Genomic DNA, 16,032 nt, shown 5'->3' on the forward strand with positions numbered 1-16,032 from the left:
ATTTGGAGGACATCTACCAGTCATTTTGAGAAGGAAAAATGTTTCATTACACCTTATGAAAAAGAGCTGGAATTACACCTTTACCTGATAGATTTTATTGGCATATCATTTTTGCAGTTCATAGTATGGCTTATGAATGTGATAAAGTTACAGAACGAGGTTCAAGTGTAAATAAGTTTACTCAGAGGCTTTACAGTGGATCAGTTTGCATATACTTTCTTGAGACAAAAATAACAACAGTCTGTTTTTAATTAGTCTGTTTTAGTATTATCCAGTGGAGTTAGTACAGCAGCACGAGAAGAAGATGAGATATTTATAGATGAAAATACTTTGTAAGTACCATTATGCAGTTTTGCTTTTATTACACACACTCTGAAGTGCTTTGCAGGGGGAAACACTAAGTTTGCACTAGCATCTAAGTGGTTTTGATTTGAGCTTGTGTAGAAACATTACTTCTCTGCTTCCAGGACATTTGTAAAAGGGGTGTTAGAATTGTAAAGATCTTAAATGATGTAGAAAGCAACCAGATGGTTGCCAGGCTGCAGCCCCATACATCATCTGGGCCAAAAGGTACTGTTTCGAGTAGAACGCTACTTGCTTCCTGTTCAATTTTCATGTGGCAAAAAATTGACTGATTTGTACATCCTCTGTCAGCCACAGCTGAGCTTTGCCATCCATGCCATACCAACCAGATTATGATTTTGAATTGAGATAACTTGTAATACATTGCTCAGAATTTTTGTGTTAGTAAGGAGTCAGGCTCTTCTATTCTGAGCCTGGTTTTGCTCTCTCTTATAGATGTGAAAGCTGCTAGCCAGAGATAGGCTTGATTTCTATGAGCTAGTCTTTATTTCTATGAGCTAGTTGCAGGTTAGTTAATAAGTTCAGCAGTTAAGGATTTTGGTAAGAGTGTTTATTCTGCTTGTTAGGGAAATGTTTGCTATTGGGGTAGTTTTTTAGGACTATATAGTTACCACATAGTACGCTGGTTTCAGTCTATATGAAAAATGGAATTATTTTCAGATACAAGAATTGCTGTTCATTTGCACTGTTTTTAATGTCTTTTGATTTGTCTTTCTTTTTGTCTCTTCTGGCCACAGAGATTTTACAAATTTTTATGAACCATTTGCAATCCCACAGTATCTTCAGGCACAAACAGCGGAATTTGAAGCTCTTTTTGGGTATTCAGATAGTAACAGTTACCAAAACATTTTGGATGAAACCTGTGAGATCTTATATGAGTATGTATACATTTCTGTGCTTAGCAGTTTAAAGGCTTTATACTGTACTAGATCCAGAATTTGGGTGCTGGTGCTCTGTTGTATGTAGGTGTGTGCATTGAGCTATGTACTAGTGATTTGCAATAGTTGCATGTTTTTAGTTAGATGTGGGCAAGCACAAGAGGATTATAGAAGAATTTGATGTTTGGCTAGAACACTGTCTTCCAAGTGATTGTTTTTCATAGTATCATAGTATCAGCCAGGGTTGGAAGGGACCACAAGGATCATCTAGTTCCAACCCCCCTGCCATGGGCAGGGACACCCCACACTAGATCAGGCTGCCCAGAGCCTCATCCAGCCTGGTCTTAAACACCTCCAGGGATGGCGCCCCAACCACCTCCCTGGACAACTCATTCCAAAGAGGTGGTTCCATTTTCAGTCATTCTAGAGGTTCTTGCTTATAAGTATTATTGTGAAAATCTAATGGGTGAAATAAGATTTTAGAATTGCATGAAAAAAAAACTGATTAATAATGGCAGCTTGGTTTTGTTTTCCTTTTAAGATGCTTCTCTGAACTCTTAGAACAACATGGCCCTATGGAAATGAATGATAAATTGCTAGTTGAGCAATATGAATGTTTCCCTGAAGAAATTCGAAAGATTGTAGAAGATGAAGGTGGTCTGAAATCCTTTCTTCTGAAATCCTGTCGTTTCATTATGGTGGATAATCTTATTGGCTTAAGAAAGCATGCAGATCTTAATAATGAAAAGACAAGCAGAACTGGGAACGGAGATAATGAAGAGGAAAGTTATAAAGTCTGTAATGTGCAAGAAAATTCTTCCCAGAACAAGCTACAGTTAAATCCAGCTGCTAAGGAGTTCATACCATGGTCTTATCTGGAGAATCCCTGTATATCAACATCTACTGACTTAACAGTAGCATGTTACAAGCCTCCACAGCATTTTCCCTGGTCTTTTCCTACTTCATGTGAATCTTTGCATACTCAGAGTATTGATACCATACAAAATAAGTCATCCTATTCAGATGTTGCATTGAACTGCTTTGATTCTAAAAATCCCTGTGTACTTTTGCCTGAGACTTCTTGGGGTTATCCATATCCAAAAGTATTGCTAGTGCCTTCCTCAGTGCCTGTCCTGTCAGATGTTGCTAAGCAACATAGTTATATTTATGCTGATGGTATAGCTTGTCAGGATAATGATGAATTGGCAATTTCAGACAGAAAGCACCTTCTCAGCACTTCTAGACCAACTGAAATACAAACATCTGAAGACCCTCAGTGCCAGCTGGAGAACTCAGATAACACAGGTTATGAAGACAGTTGTGGTGTTACAAATAGTAGAAATGAAGCCAAATGTGATGCACAGGTTATTGAGAAGAAAAAAAAAAGCAGAAGTATACCTCTAACGAAAAGCAATCCTCATACAAGGATGACAGCTGTTCAGGTAAGAAATTAAAATGGAACAGTTAACTGAGAGCTTTGAAGGCAGTAAATGACAGTGCTGAGCACTGGAAAGTGCAACTGCTTTTTGAATGATTTCTTTATGTCTTCCAAAAGGATCAGATGTTGTATAGGCTTTTGAGAGCAAATACTCAATAATACTTCCAGCTAGCAAAATGTAGAGCATCTTAAAATAGTATTTATAACTCTCTAGTACTTACCTCTCCAAAACAGGCCATGAGTTGAAAGATACTGAGGTGTTTATCAGACTGGGAACTAACTTAGAACTTGCAGTGTTAACTTGTTGCTACTTTATCCAATTGCCCTTCCTAAATTTGTCATTCTTTAAAGAGATGGTCACTGATTTGTGTTCTGCCTGAAGTTTTGATCTTCTGACCCAGGATCGAAGGAAAGTATTGGTGCACATCAGTCCAGCTGTGCTCTGGAGGTTGAGGAAATTTTTTCTATGTCATAATTGCCTCAATGATTTGTTTTAACTTTCACAGTATTTGAGGATTTAGATAGTCTGTGCATTCTAACAATTGTTGGTTGATGCTTCTGTTGTGGACTTAGTGCAAGCTCAGCTGTAGGGTAGTTCAGGGGGAAAATTCTGTCACATTCCCTTTTCCCTCCTGAAGTAATTAAAAAAAACCAACAAATCAAAAATAACCAACACTCCCACCCTGTGGTGGGTTGAAATTCTCCCCAACATTAAATTTGCTGGACCAGCTCAGCTGGAAGCACATGAAAGCTGTTTTCACAAGCAAAACTAGGGTCTACAATGGAGTGCAATGAATATGTGCAAAATAGACAGGATTTACAATTAGTGAGCAGCACAAGGATCCCCCTGGCCAAAGACCAGGGGAAGCTAATAGCTTCTCCCTCTCTGCCTCCCCTTGTCCCCCTGTACATAAAAGGGACAGGAGAAAGGAGCAGAGAGATGTTAGACTTAGCCAAAACAATGCAGCCAAGGTCAAGCAGAAGTAGTTAGCATCTCTCCCAGAGTGAAGAAGCGAGAAGAGAGCGAAATTGTTTACATGGCTAGCTCGTTTAGCTCGGGATTGTTTAGAACTATCATTATTTGCCTTTTTACCCCTAATAGTGATTTAGTTACAATTTACTACTTTCTGTTCAAGATCTGTGAAAAATTTTTTAAAGGCATAGCTTAAAACTACCACACCCCCAAAAGCAACAGAGAAAGTATTGCTGAACACCCTGAAAGGTCAGGGCACATAGCAGAATGGAGGAGGGGCTGGAGCATTCACTCTTTAATGGTAACTCAGAGGTAGATCAGCATATACCACTTGTGACGACACACTTCAGGTAACAGACAGAGACAAAGGTCACATCCACATTTGTTACAGTTTTAAACTAAGGTGGTTGGTTTTCAGAGTTACAGATAGGGCAGTTTCAGACCTCCATTTATGAGAGATAGAACAGAATAAACCAGGTTGGAAGAGACCTTCAAGATCATCGTGTCCAACCTATCATCCAACACCACCTAATCAACTAAACCATGCAACCAAGCACCCTATCAAGTCTCCTCCTAAACACCTCCAGTGATGGTGACTCCACCACCTCCCTGGGCAGCCCATTCCAATGGGCAATCACTGTATCTGTGTAGAATTTCTTCCTAACCTCCAGCCTAAACCTCCCCTGGCGCAGCCTGAGACTGTGTCCTCTTGTTCTGGTGCTGGGTGCCTGGGAGAAGAGACCAACCTCCACCTGTCCACAACCTCCCTTCAGGTAGTTGTAGAGAGCAATAAGGTCTCCCCTGAGCCTCCTCCTCTCTGGGCTAAGCAACCCAAACTCCCTCAGCCTCTCCTCATAGGGCTTGTGTTCCAAGCCCCTCACCAACCTTGTTGCCCTCCTCTGGACTCATTCCAGCAAGTCAACCTCCTTCCTAAACTGAGGGGCCCAGAACTGGACACAGTACTCAAGGTGTGGCCTAACCAGTGCAGTGTACAGGGGCAGAATGACCTCCCTGTTCCTGCTGGCCACACTGTTCCTGATACAGGCCAGGATGATCCAATGTGCTAGAGAGGCTGCTGAGGAGGAGTTCCTCATCTTTTGTTTCTTGTCATTAGGGGAGGAATGGTCATTTATAGTTGTAAGATAAACAGCTGTCTCTCCATTACTGCTTTCAAAGTTGAAAATGTTGACATGGGATTTGTTTGTTTATCAAAGTTGTGTTTACAAAACTTTTCTTCTTTTTAAATCTTTCCTGAGCGGCTGCTGAAAGTTTGCCATCAGTCTTGGCAGATGAATTTTGTCACTGGAGTGATTGGGCTGTTAAAATGAGATTTCTTTGTTTGCTTCTTGAACATATGCATTAAAGAGATAACAGGAAAGTCAACAATTCTCAATCTGCTGAGTTCTGGTTAGCAGAGGTCAAAAAGTCACTAAGCGACAGATAAGTTTCTCTCTGCAAAAGGGTGGTGAAAAAGGCATTTAACTTCTGTGGGCTTTTTAATAGCCTCTTAGAACAGTAACATAATTAACTGGATCTTTAATGTGTCCTATGACTAGATTTTGCATTTCAGCTCTTTCAGTTAAGTGCTTGATGAGGTGGTATTAGAAGAAAACAAGCAGAGCCCCTGAAGGTCCTTGAGTCTAGTCTCTTCGAAGTAGAGGCGCTCACATAGTAGATCTTGAATTTAGGAGCCACAAAACACAGCTCAGTGAGTAGTCAGACACGGGGTTTGCAAGTCATTAAGCTGTTTGACCTGTAGAGCCCAGTTGTGTTTAAGGACTTGGAGAACTTTTGTCTCTAGAAATGCTCCAGGGTGAATTCAACTGGGGAAAGATTATAACAAAAGAAGTGCTTTCAGTACAGATGAAAAAAGTGCTTTCAGTTAGTTGTGCCATTTCTTTTTACATTGTAGGCAAAAACATTGTATAATGTAGCTAGATTTGTGAAATTGTAGGTTAGGTATAAAAGAATTCAGGTGGCTCAGTTGGTAGTGCATCAGACCCTTAATGGGAAGGTTGTGAGTTCAAGCCTGCAGTAGTGTCCTCCCTACTCTAGTCATGAGGTCTGTGGTGACAGGTTGGACTTGATGACCTTTGAGGTCCCTTCCAACCTTAGGAATACTGAATAGGTTACTGAATAGCTCCAAACCAGCTGAGGTGCTAGTTGCTTGCATGAACTGGAAAAGCTTTTTCATCAACAAATGATTCTTTGTATTCTAGGTAAATCATGAAGTAGCTGATAAGGAAACAAACACTTTACCTTTTCATCCATTTGAAATGCAACAAGTAAGTTACCCATGCATTTGTTAATATTTCTCATAAAGAAGGTTAAAGGAGTGCCTAAAAATGCAGTAGTGAAAAGAGGAAAGGTCTCCAAGGATAACATGTTTCAACTTCTTTATTTATTTGTTTATTTATTTAGGGGGTTGTTTGGCAGTATGTATGTGAGTGGGTTCTTGGGGGCTTTCTTTGTGCTGGTTGGTTTGGGTTTTGTGGGTTTTGGGTTTTTTTTTTGTTGTTCAGGGGTTTTTTTGGGTGGTTTTTTTTGAGGGAGGATAGAGGAGGGAATCTCTTCCCCTTTCCCCCACCTTTCCTATTGAGCATGATGTTCTGCTTGGAAACTTCATATAGGCCCACAAGAAGGAGGTTTTGGAGCTGTGCTCTATAGCTGTTCAGATCTTGCATGGTGTTTTCTGGTAATGTAGTATTTTCCTCTCCAAAAATCTTGAGGCTTTCATACTTCATTTGTGCAGATAATGTCTTTTGAACTAATCACGTTCCATTCATGGTCAAACTTGAATGTTCATTTTCTGAGCTAGATGTAAACTTTTGCACAAGTGTCTCTTGAACACTGGCCCTCCCCAGTCACACCCAAGATTTTATATCCCAGCTGAGAGCAGGCCGTGTCTTTTAGGGGTCAGGAGTGTTTGCTTCTCTGTGGTAACAGAGACGGTGTTTTATAACTGATTTACTTTCAGGGAGATATTCTGCGTATGGAGAAAGAGCATCAGGTATTAAAAGAGCAACTTAAAGAAGCGCAGGAGAAACACGAACAGATACAAAGCCGAAGCTCAGAGGAGATCAGCGCTTTAAAAGAGCTCCTGAAGAGCAGTGCTGAAAAGATTGCGGTAATGGTTTTATCTCTGCAACAGTGGGACAAACGGCACTGGCTCACAAGATTGACTGTAATGTATCAACAGTATTTTTGACGCTTGACTTGAGGTCCTCATTGCTGTGAAGTCTTAACTTGGCAAACCTCACAGGCTTCACTGCTTCACATGCACTTAAGCACATAGATATCAGTTGTTTCCAGCTTCTGAGGTGGTACTGGTTTTAGTTCAACCTGAGAATGAAACTACACTACACTGCTGACTCTTCCTTCTTGATTTGATGAGTTTGCTAACAGGCTTTATTTCCTTGAGAATGTCTGTAAGCAAGAGGAGCAGTCCCCAGACAACACTTACCAGCCTGTTATCACTTGGACTATATTCATTTTACGTTTAAAGCTGTTCATGCTACAGGCTACCCACTTTTCTACTAGAAAAGAGATTTTTCTATTTAAAGAAAAATAATTCAGCTGAAACCAAAGCCACCTCTCCCTGGGTCCTCTCTTTAATCTTCAGCAAGATGGGACCTGTCACTGGATCCCAGTTTAATGCTTTTTTTTTTTCCCCCCCACCTTAATTTCCTTTCAGTGGTGTGTTGGAGAAAACTTGTGTACTGCAGCTTGGGAGCTCCCAGGGTCTAGTTTTACCATTGGCTGCAAGTAGCCTGGCAAACTTTCACATAAGGGATATTAGTGTCTCACATGGATATTACAGTGTCTCATACGAGAGGTTTTTGTATGAATTTTAGGTAACAAAATGAGCTCAGAATTTTTGAGCTGGAAAGAGTGGTCAGGCTTTGGAATGGGTGCTTGGGGATACGGTTTAGGGGTAAACCTTGTAGAATAAGGTTATTGGTTGGGCTTGGTGATCCCGAGGGTCTTTTCCAACCGGTTTCTGTGATTCTGTGGGGGCTGAATGCAGGGTGGATCAACTTGTCCGTGGGCATTGTAGGCACTTCCTCAAAAAACACATTTTCCATTTCTCAGTGGTGCACTGATGCTGCCTCAACAGTCACTGCAGACATAAGAGTCACTGCTGTCCTGCTCTACTACGAATTGTAGCTTCCCAGTGGTTAGTACTGATAGAAGAGTGTCAGGACTGAATTTTGAGTACGTACTTGTATGTGACACTGGAACTAGGCTTCTGCTTTTAGCTGACTGCAAAACACAGTTGCAAGTACTCTGAAGACACGCAAATGTGACGTGCAGATCACGGCAGGAAAGCATTTGAGTGTGTTGCCCACGCTAAATACCTGAAATAGAGTATAAGCACTTGTAAAACTCTGTTGCTGTAATTTTCCCTGGCTTAGCTTTTGATCAGAAGTGTCAGCAATCTGCTCTAACTTGCGTTAGAGTAAACCAGCATTTTCAGAACTAATGTTTTCTTCCTTTCTGCTTGTAGGTGTCAAAGAATGAACTGGATTGGCTTCATCAGGATTTAGAAATACAAGTGAAAAAATGGCAACAGGAAAAAAAGGAAAATAAAGCGCACTTAAAAGCACTAAGGAACAAAGTTAAAAAGCATACAGATACCAATGATAGGTACTGATTTTAAGTGCAGGTTTGCTTTACTTTTCCCTTTTGATACTTTTTCCCCTCAAGCAACAATGAGTGCCGTTATTTCTGCTAGACTATGGTAAGTTTTGGTATCTACTGACTCCATGAAGTATGCAGGGCAAAAACTCAAACTTGTTGCCCTGATTATGTCATTCTGAAATCAGTGAAATGCACTCTTGGATTAGAGCTGCTGCTAATAGGCCCTAGATATGTTATTTAACCTAATTAACAAATACTACTTCACTGTTTAAGATCTTTGCATATTTTCCAGAATCCTTCAGATCTGCACTGCTTTTCCACTTTTCTCCTTCATGCCTTACCATTGCTTTCTCAGTGTGCCCCTCTGCTGCATTAAAATTAGCTTTACATTTTCATTGCTGCTTTCATTCAATCAACTCAACCAAACTCAGATCTGCATTTATTTTTCTTACAAGCTTTCTCTTTTCTGCTACTTAGCCTATCTGAGGGCCATCCAGGGATGCATGCCTGCTTTTTTTCTAGTCCTGTCACTCACTGCTGAAATGAAAGAAAAACCCCCAAGAACTACCTAACTGCATATATCTGTTGTGGTTGTTTCCTTCACCTAAACCAGCTGTCCATGGAACTTAGTATTATCAAAATATGAATCCTGTCCTGAGCCTGTGCAGCAAACCCAGCTGTTCCCAGGCTGATGAGCTCTGCTGGCAATGGAGGAGTGAGAAGTAGCAGTCACCTTCTACCATAGTCAGCAAGCATCCATGAGAATGTGTTATGGACACACTTAAATAGTGTACCATTTGATAAAGCATTATCAGTGCCTTTTCCTGAAACTTTCTATAAAGACTTCTTTATAAAGAAATCTTTATGTTACCTTAGTACTTGGCTGTGTAACCAGCTGGATGTTTTATGACAAGGATAGGCTGAAATCCATCTGCTTTTGTTTGGGCTGTTTTGGGGTTGTTTCTTTGGGGTTTTGTTGTTTGTTTTGTTATTTGGGTTTTTTTCAGGGTCTAGGTGAACATTTAAAATAACTTTGGGGAAACTCATGAAACTGACTGACCTGGACATATTTTTTTCTAATTAGATTGGACAATTCCTGCTGTATCTTTGATGCTCTCCCTCAGTTATACTGTGATACTGGTACTGGTCAATAGTAGGGTGAACGTGAGCCAGCAGTATGCCCAGGTGGCCAAGAAGGCCAATGGGATCCTGGCCTGTATCAGAAATAGTGTGGCCAGCAGGAACAGGGAGGTCATTTTGCCCCTGTACACAGCACTGGTTAGACCCCACCTTGAGTCCTGTGTCTAGTTCTGGGCCCCTCAGTTTAGGAAGGATGTTGACTTGCTGGAATGTGTCCAGAGAAGGGCAACAAGGATGGGGAGGGCTCTGGAGCACAAGCCCTATGAGGAGAGGCTGAGGGAGCTGGGGGTGTTTAGCCTGGAGAAGAGGCTCAAGGGAGACCTTGTTGCTATCTACAACTACCCGAAGGGATGTTGTAGCCAGGTGGGGTTAGTCTCTTCTCCCAGGGGCAGAACAAGAGGATACAGTCTCAAGCTGCACCAGGGGAGGTTTAGGCTGGATGTTTGGATGTTCTGTATGAAGGATGGGTATTCACTTGTCACAATGTCCCTTTCTCAGTAATTCTTTCTGTAGAGAAGTGCAACAGAGATTTCCAAGCTAGCTTGAACATTTTTTTCCTCTGCATTTACCACCATGAAGCATAACCACAATGGAGAAGATGCAGTCTTTTTCTGTCTGCTCTTTATGAAATTTGTCTTGTGATTCATAAGAAGTGATTCTTGTTTTCCAACCTGCCCCTCTTCCCAAAGGCTTCTTGCTCAGAGTTGACTGATAAGTGAATGCTTTTTCCAGATACGCTTTATTGCCTTTTTTCCTCCTTTCTTTCCTTATTTCTGAAAAGAAGCAGTGAGGGGGAAGAGGTGGTCTGTAAATGAGGCACAAAAGCAGAGATTTATTGAACAATGAGAGCAGACTCAAGGGGCCTCCAGCTAATAACAGTGTAATTAGCATAACATCATATGACTAAACAGCTTCTGCTCCACCACCACCATTTTTGCACCCATCCAAGAGCTGGGGGTAAGACCCTCACCAGCCAAGATACTACATAGAGGAGCTCAGCCCCAGTGAGGAGCCCCAGCCAGCACCTGTGGATGATATTGGAGTAGTCATCAATCCTGTTCCTAACAGCCGGGGGGCCACCAGGCCCCCCGGCCTTTGTTGTCACCACCACCATCACCCAGTGTGCACCATGGGCACTCACCAGAGATGAGAGGAGGATCCTCCAGCCCAGATGGGCTCAGCTTAGGGCTGCTGCCTTTCCTGGTGGGGATTAAAAAGGGGAGTGGGTGGGGAGGTCCAAGTGGCCACACCTGGAGAGGGAGGAGACTCCAACAGGGCCCAGGTGCTCTGGGATTTGGGAAAAATGGGGACAGGTGAGGGACTTTTAGGGTGTCAGGTAATGATTGGACTAGGGTGAATGGGAAAAAAAATACAAATGGGTAGATTCAGATTGAATGTTAGGAAGAAATTCTTCACCATGAGGGTGGTGGGACACTGGAATGGTTTGCCCAGGGACGTGGTGGAAGCCCCATCCCTGGGAGATTTTAGGCCAGGCTGGATGGACCTCTGGGCAACCTGATCTAGTGTGAGATGTCCATACTCATGGCAGGGCAGTTGGAACTGGATGGTCCTTGAAGTCCCCTCCCACTCCAACAATTCTATGCTTCTAAAACAATTTTCACTTCAGGCTAGATGTTAGGAAGAAATTGTTCACAGAAAGAGTGACTGGCCATTGGAGTGGGCTGCCCAGGGAGGTGGTGGAGTCACCATCCCTGGAGGTGTTTATGAAGAGCCTGGCTGAGGCACTTGGTGCCATGGTTTAGTTGATGGTGTTGGGTCATAGGTTGTACTTGATGATCTTGAAGGTTTTTTTCCAACCTGGTTAATTCTGTGATGAATTCTGTGATTAATTAGTTTAAAAAGGAGAAAATTTGCCCTTGCATGCTGTCGTGTTATCTTTAGACTAAGTCATTTGGGCCAAATCTCTTGAAAATCATCACCCTGCTAATATAATAATATTAGCTACTGCTGAGTTAGGAATAAAAATGCATTTATGGGTTTAAACAGTGTATAAAACACACAGGTTGTCACTACAGTTACAGAGGAACACATTGTGTTTGCTTAAGAACAGTTTTTAAGAGCAAGTTTAATAACTGTTTGATTCCTCTAGGCATTCAAAGAGCAATGATGAGAAGGAAAAGGAGTACAACTTATCTTTAAATAGCTATCTGGATCTCAGGTAATATTTTTGTTTCAGTAATATTTCTCTTTTTCTGATGACTTGTCACTGGAGTTGTCCACTTTGTGTAAAGGCTTAGGAAAAAAGCAGCACTTTAACCTGTATTTCTCACCCTAAGTTAGGTTACTTCTACTTACCATAAGTAAATATTTTCTTTTAGAGATCCATAATAATAACAATCTGGCTTTTTTGTACTGCCATCCATTACCCTTGATTACATGATACTGTGTTTTAGAACACCTCAGAAGCTGGGGGTGGTACAGGCACGGTGATCTGTCGTGTAGCTCTGGATTGTCACACATTTGTAGTCCTGAACGTCCGGGAGGTTATCTAAACATTTGCCAGAAGCTGCTCATGTGCGTGTAGTATGAAGTCAAGGTTTCATTTATAGATACATTCTTTACATAGGTGCTGAGGCTCAGAACAATAACACTTGCATGACTGCAGTGGTCTAACTTCTATAAGCTTTTTAGGTTGCACATTGAAATGTGGTGAAGAAATCCCAAGGCTGTGTCCATAGAGCTAGCAGGGCGGCTACACAAATATGATCAAGGCACAAGCTGTGAAATGTAAATGGAGAAGAGAGAATAGCTGTAGAAACCTCTACATTTAAAGTACTCTTCTGTTGTAAATGTTACTCAAATATTTCACTTTGTTATTTCACAGTAATAAATATGCTAGTGGGAAACTAAAATTGGAAGAGCTTTTGAAAGAGAGTGAAGATGACTGCCACGATTGTACGAAGAGAGCTGTTGAAGCAGAGGTACAGGCAAAAAAGTGAAACATCTTTGCTAGAGCTTGGATCATTTGTGCTGATAGTAGGTGGAAAGTGTGACTGGTGAAGACTTATTTAACAGTTTACTTTTTAAATAGCATCTTAAAAGCTGTCATAAGGATATCTCAGTGTGAATTGATTATTTACAAGTGCTGTTCATGCTTCAAAACTTTGCAAATCGCCAAGGCACGTTGTTTTTATTGACCATTATGAAAAATACATAGAATGTGGGACATACAGTATTGCCCAAACAAAATCCTACTAGTAGCTGAGTTCCAGACTCACCCTTGTTATGAATAGTTTCCATTAGCAAGAATTAACCAACAGGATGTAAAAAATTCCTTGTTAAAAGTAGATCATGGTTAGGGAATACATGGATACTCCCCTGTGAAGAGAGACCGAGATCCCTGGGGCTGTTTAGTCTTGGTAAGAGAAGACTGAGAGGGAATCTCATCAGTGTCTGTAAATATCTGAGAGGGTGGGTGTCAGGTGGAGTGGTGCACAGTAGTAAGACAAGGAACAATGGGTTTAAAATTGAACATAGAAGATTTCACCTCAACATGAGGAGAAACTTCTTTATGGTGAGGGTGTCAGAACACTGGAACAGGCTGCCCAGAGAGGTTGTGGAGTCTCCTTCTCTGGAGACTTTCAAAACCTACCTGGATGCATTCCTGTGCAGACTACTCCAGGTGACCCTGCTTTGGCAGGGGGGTTGGACCCAATGATCTCTTGAGGTGCCTTCCAACCTCTAATATACTGTGATGCTTTATCAGGTAACAGCCAACTTGTGTGTTCTACTGAAAGGAGCAGAGGACTGATAAATGATGTTTTTCTAAACCAGTATGTTTCCTACTGCTGATGCTTTGAGTATCATGAACAATTCTCACTTCTTAAGCTGCAAATGGAACATTTTTGGGGAATCCTTTTGCTATCAGTTGAGGTGAATGGAACCTTTTTACCCTCCTGAAGGCCTCTCGGGGCTGTTAATTCCACTGGAAACTCCTCACTGTAGGAACTGTGTGCCTCTGTGTGTTGTGCTCTGTATCATCACACTAGTGTTTCAGATGCTTACTGATATCTGTTTTGAGGTTTTATTCCCTGTGCTACAGCAGTGTTTGTACTGCACTGTTTTTACACAGTTCTGTTCTGTTACAGATATCAGTACTCAAAAACTGGAAGGAAACTGAGGTATGCAAGCTAAATGGCATGGCTGCTAATGCAGAAGAAAATCTCAAGATGCTGAAGTTGTTCAGCAGGTATGGAAGCTACACCAGAAATTTGAGCATTACTAGGTGCTAAATGCAAGTAGCTATGGATGTTTAATCACTATTATTTAACTAGATGGGTTAGCTCTGCTTACCAAGCGATCCTAGTCTCAAAGGTGCATAGAAACATAGTATCATAGTATCGTAAGAGCAGCTTTCCTGAAGCTGTATTTCTTTTTACTCTTGCTATGGGGATCATTCCAGTTATTCCTGCACAGTGTCACTGGGAAAGGGTTGCAGTAGAGAAGAGTGCAAACAAAACTGCTGGGCATGCAACAATTACTCCTTACATAGACCTAATTTAGCCCATGGTATTACCTTTTTTTGAAACTTAAGCTATGTTCCCTTTCCTTGTCCTTGTGTTGTTGTAAAACACTGATTTACATTTGAGGAGTCCGGTTCTGAAATTGGATAGCATCTAAGTACTAGGAATTTTGACTGATTTAAACTTGAAATTGCTTAAGTCTTCAACTGCCATCTAGTTGGTAGGGGAAGGAACTGTTGTACTAAAAACTTTGGTGTTAAAAATAAGGAGAATGTTGCAGTTTAACTGAAAATCTTGAATGCTCCAGCAGCTCAGCTTCAACAGCACTTATGCTGAAGTCACAGACTGATTCCTGGGAAGTATTTATTTCAAATGTAAAGAAACAACTGGAAAAAGTAGAGGTAAGCCTTAATTTCTCTGAGTTGAACTTTGGCTGTTAGAATAAATAATTTTGCATTTCTGTTTTAAAGCACCAGTAATTTGCTCTCCAAATCCTCACCTTTATTTTTTTTTAATTACAAAAAAAAAAAGAAGACACAGCTGTAAGTGCAGATTGTTTAAGTACAGTTAAGTTACAGCTGCACATCTTCAGTTGTATACAGGCAAAAATCTATACACTTGCTTCAGAATTGGATCCCACATAGTTACAGTTGAATAGCTTCAATTTCATACAGGCAAAAATCTATATACTTGCTTCAGAATTGGATCCCACATAGTTACAGTTGAGTATCTCCAATTTCATACAGGAAAAAATCTATACACTTGCTTCAGAATTGGATCCCACATAGTTACAGTTGAATGCCTTCAATTTTATACAGGCAGAAATCTATACACTTGCTTCAGAATTGGATCCCACATAGTTACAGTTGAATAGCTTCAATTTTATACAGGCAGAAATCTATACACTTGCTTCAGAATTGGATCCCACATAGTTACAGTTAAATACCTTCAATTCTATATATAGGCAAAAATCTATACACTTGCTTCAGAATTGGATCCCACATAGTTACAGTTAAATATCTTCAATTTTATACAGGCAGAAATCTATACACTTGCTTCAGAATTGGATCCCACATAGTTACAGTTGAATATCTTCAATTCTATATAGGCATAAATCTATACACTTGCTTCAAAACTGGATCCCACATTAACAAGTCTATTCACAAAAACCCCTGAAAAGTCAAGATGGGGAACGTATAGGCTGAGATTTAAGAACCAGAAGGGGTTTCCCAAACCCTTTCAAGGCATCAGTGCAAGTACTTAAACCCAGGTTTATGTTACTATAGCAAATGATAACCATACTTCTCTGTATTAAGGGCCTGGTATCTTTGGGGGTTTGCAAAGAAGCAGTTGTGTCAATACCATGTCAAGTCAAGAGCGAGCTTTAGTTAATACCCATCCAGAGGATAATTTGTTTTCCTTCTGCAGACTGAATATGAAGAAAAAATTCAGATGGTGAAAAATGGTGTCAGAAACTGCCTCACTAAAGTGGAAACTGAGGATCTTCCTTCTCCTCCCAGTGTCTTAGTATGTATCTTACACTTGACAGCAGTTTGTCATGTTCATTTAAGTTGGCATTGGCATGGCTATCCACTATACATAAAGAACTTGGATGTATTACCTTGAATGCAAAGTAAGCTGGCTTTCCGTATGTCCAGGTAATGCCCAGAAGGAAAAGGTGACAGCAGATGAGCATGGTGAAGTCTGGTGAAAAGCACATTCTCAAATCAGGCTTAAGCTGTTTAAAGTTAACTTTTAATTTGCTGCATATCATGTCTGGATTTGGACTATCGCGACCGCACCACAGTCCTTAGGCACCAGGCCCCATTATGCCAACGTGTGTAACTGACTAAGAATACCAAAATCAACTTCCAGTCCTGTCTGTTACAAACTGGACTGAGTGTAGCCATTTATGGAGGTGCATCTGCCATGACTACATCACAGATAAAGACTATTTAAAAACTTTTTGTCATGGGCCACAAATGCTTTGCTGAGATTGTCAGTTACTTCCGAACCCTGCAGTTTGTTCCTGGTGCGAGGACAAAGTCAGTATAAGTTAATACTCCTAGAGCTGTTCATCAGCATGCTTGTGGGAAGGTATTATGATAGTGATAA

At 41.0% G+C, this 16,032-nt stretch overlaps 1 protein-coding gene across 4 annotated transcripts in view; it reads left to right on the forward strand.

The window, feature by feature from the left end:
• Window positions 1-16,032, forward strand: part of TTC3 (tetratricopeptide repeat domain 3) — a 70,569-nt gene that overhangs the window by 49,492 nt on the left and 5,045 nt on the right. For 3 of the 4 annotated variants that reach the window (XM_068144600.1, XM_068144601.1, XM_068144598.1), the window contains exons 31-41: window positions 256-332; window positions 1,101-1,241; window positions 1,783-2,683; window positions 5,872-5,937; window positions 6,630-6,779; window positions 8,160-8,299; window positions 11,544-11,612; window positions 12,279-12,375; window positions 13,543-13,643; window positions 14,225-14,318; window positions 15,346-15,444. In XM_068144600.1, the coding sequence (XP_068000701.1) occupies window positions 256-332; window positions 1,101-1,241; window positions 1,783-2,683; window positions 5,872-5,937; window positions 6,630-6,779; window positions 8,160-8,299; window positions 11,544-11,612; window positions 12,279-12,375; window positions 13,543-13,643; window positions 14,225-14,318; window positions 15,346-15,444 (1,935 nt within the window). The remainder of the gene's footprint in view (window positions 1-255; window positions 333-1,100; window positions 1,242-1,782; window positions 2,684-5,871; window positions 5,938-6,629; window positions 6,780-8,159; window positions 8,300-11,543; window positions 11,613-12,278; window positions 12,376-13,542; window positions 13,644-14,224; window positions 14,319-15,345; window positions 15,445-16,032) is intronic. The other variant, XM_068144599.1, reaches the window with a different exon arrangement.

The sequence above is a fragment of the Melanerpes formicivorus genome, unplaced genomic scaffold (genome assembly GCF_026170545.1).
Source record: "Melanerpes formicivorus ecotype bairdi unplaced genomic scaffold, bMelFor1.0.p_v2 SCAF_11, whole genome shotgun sequence".
NCBI classification, from domain to species: Eukaryota; Metazoa; Chordata; class Aves; order Piciformes; family Picidae; genus Melanerpes; species Melanerpes formicivorus.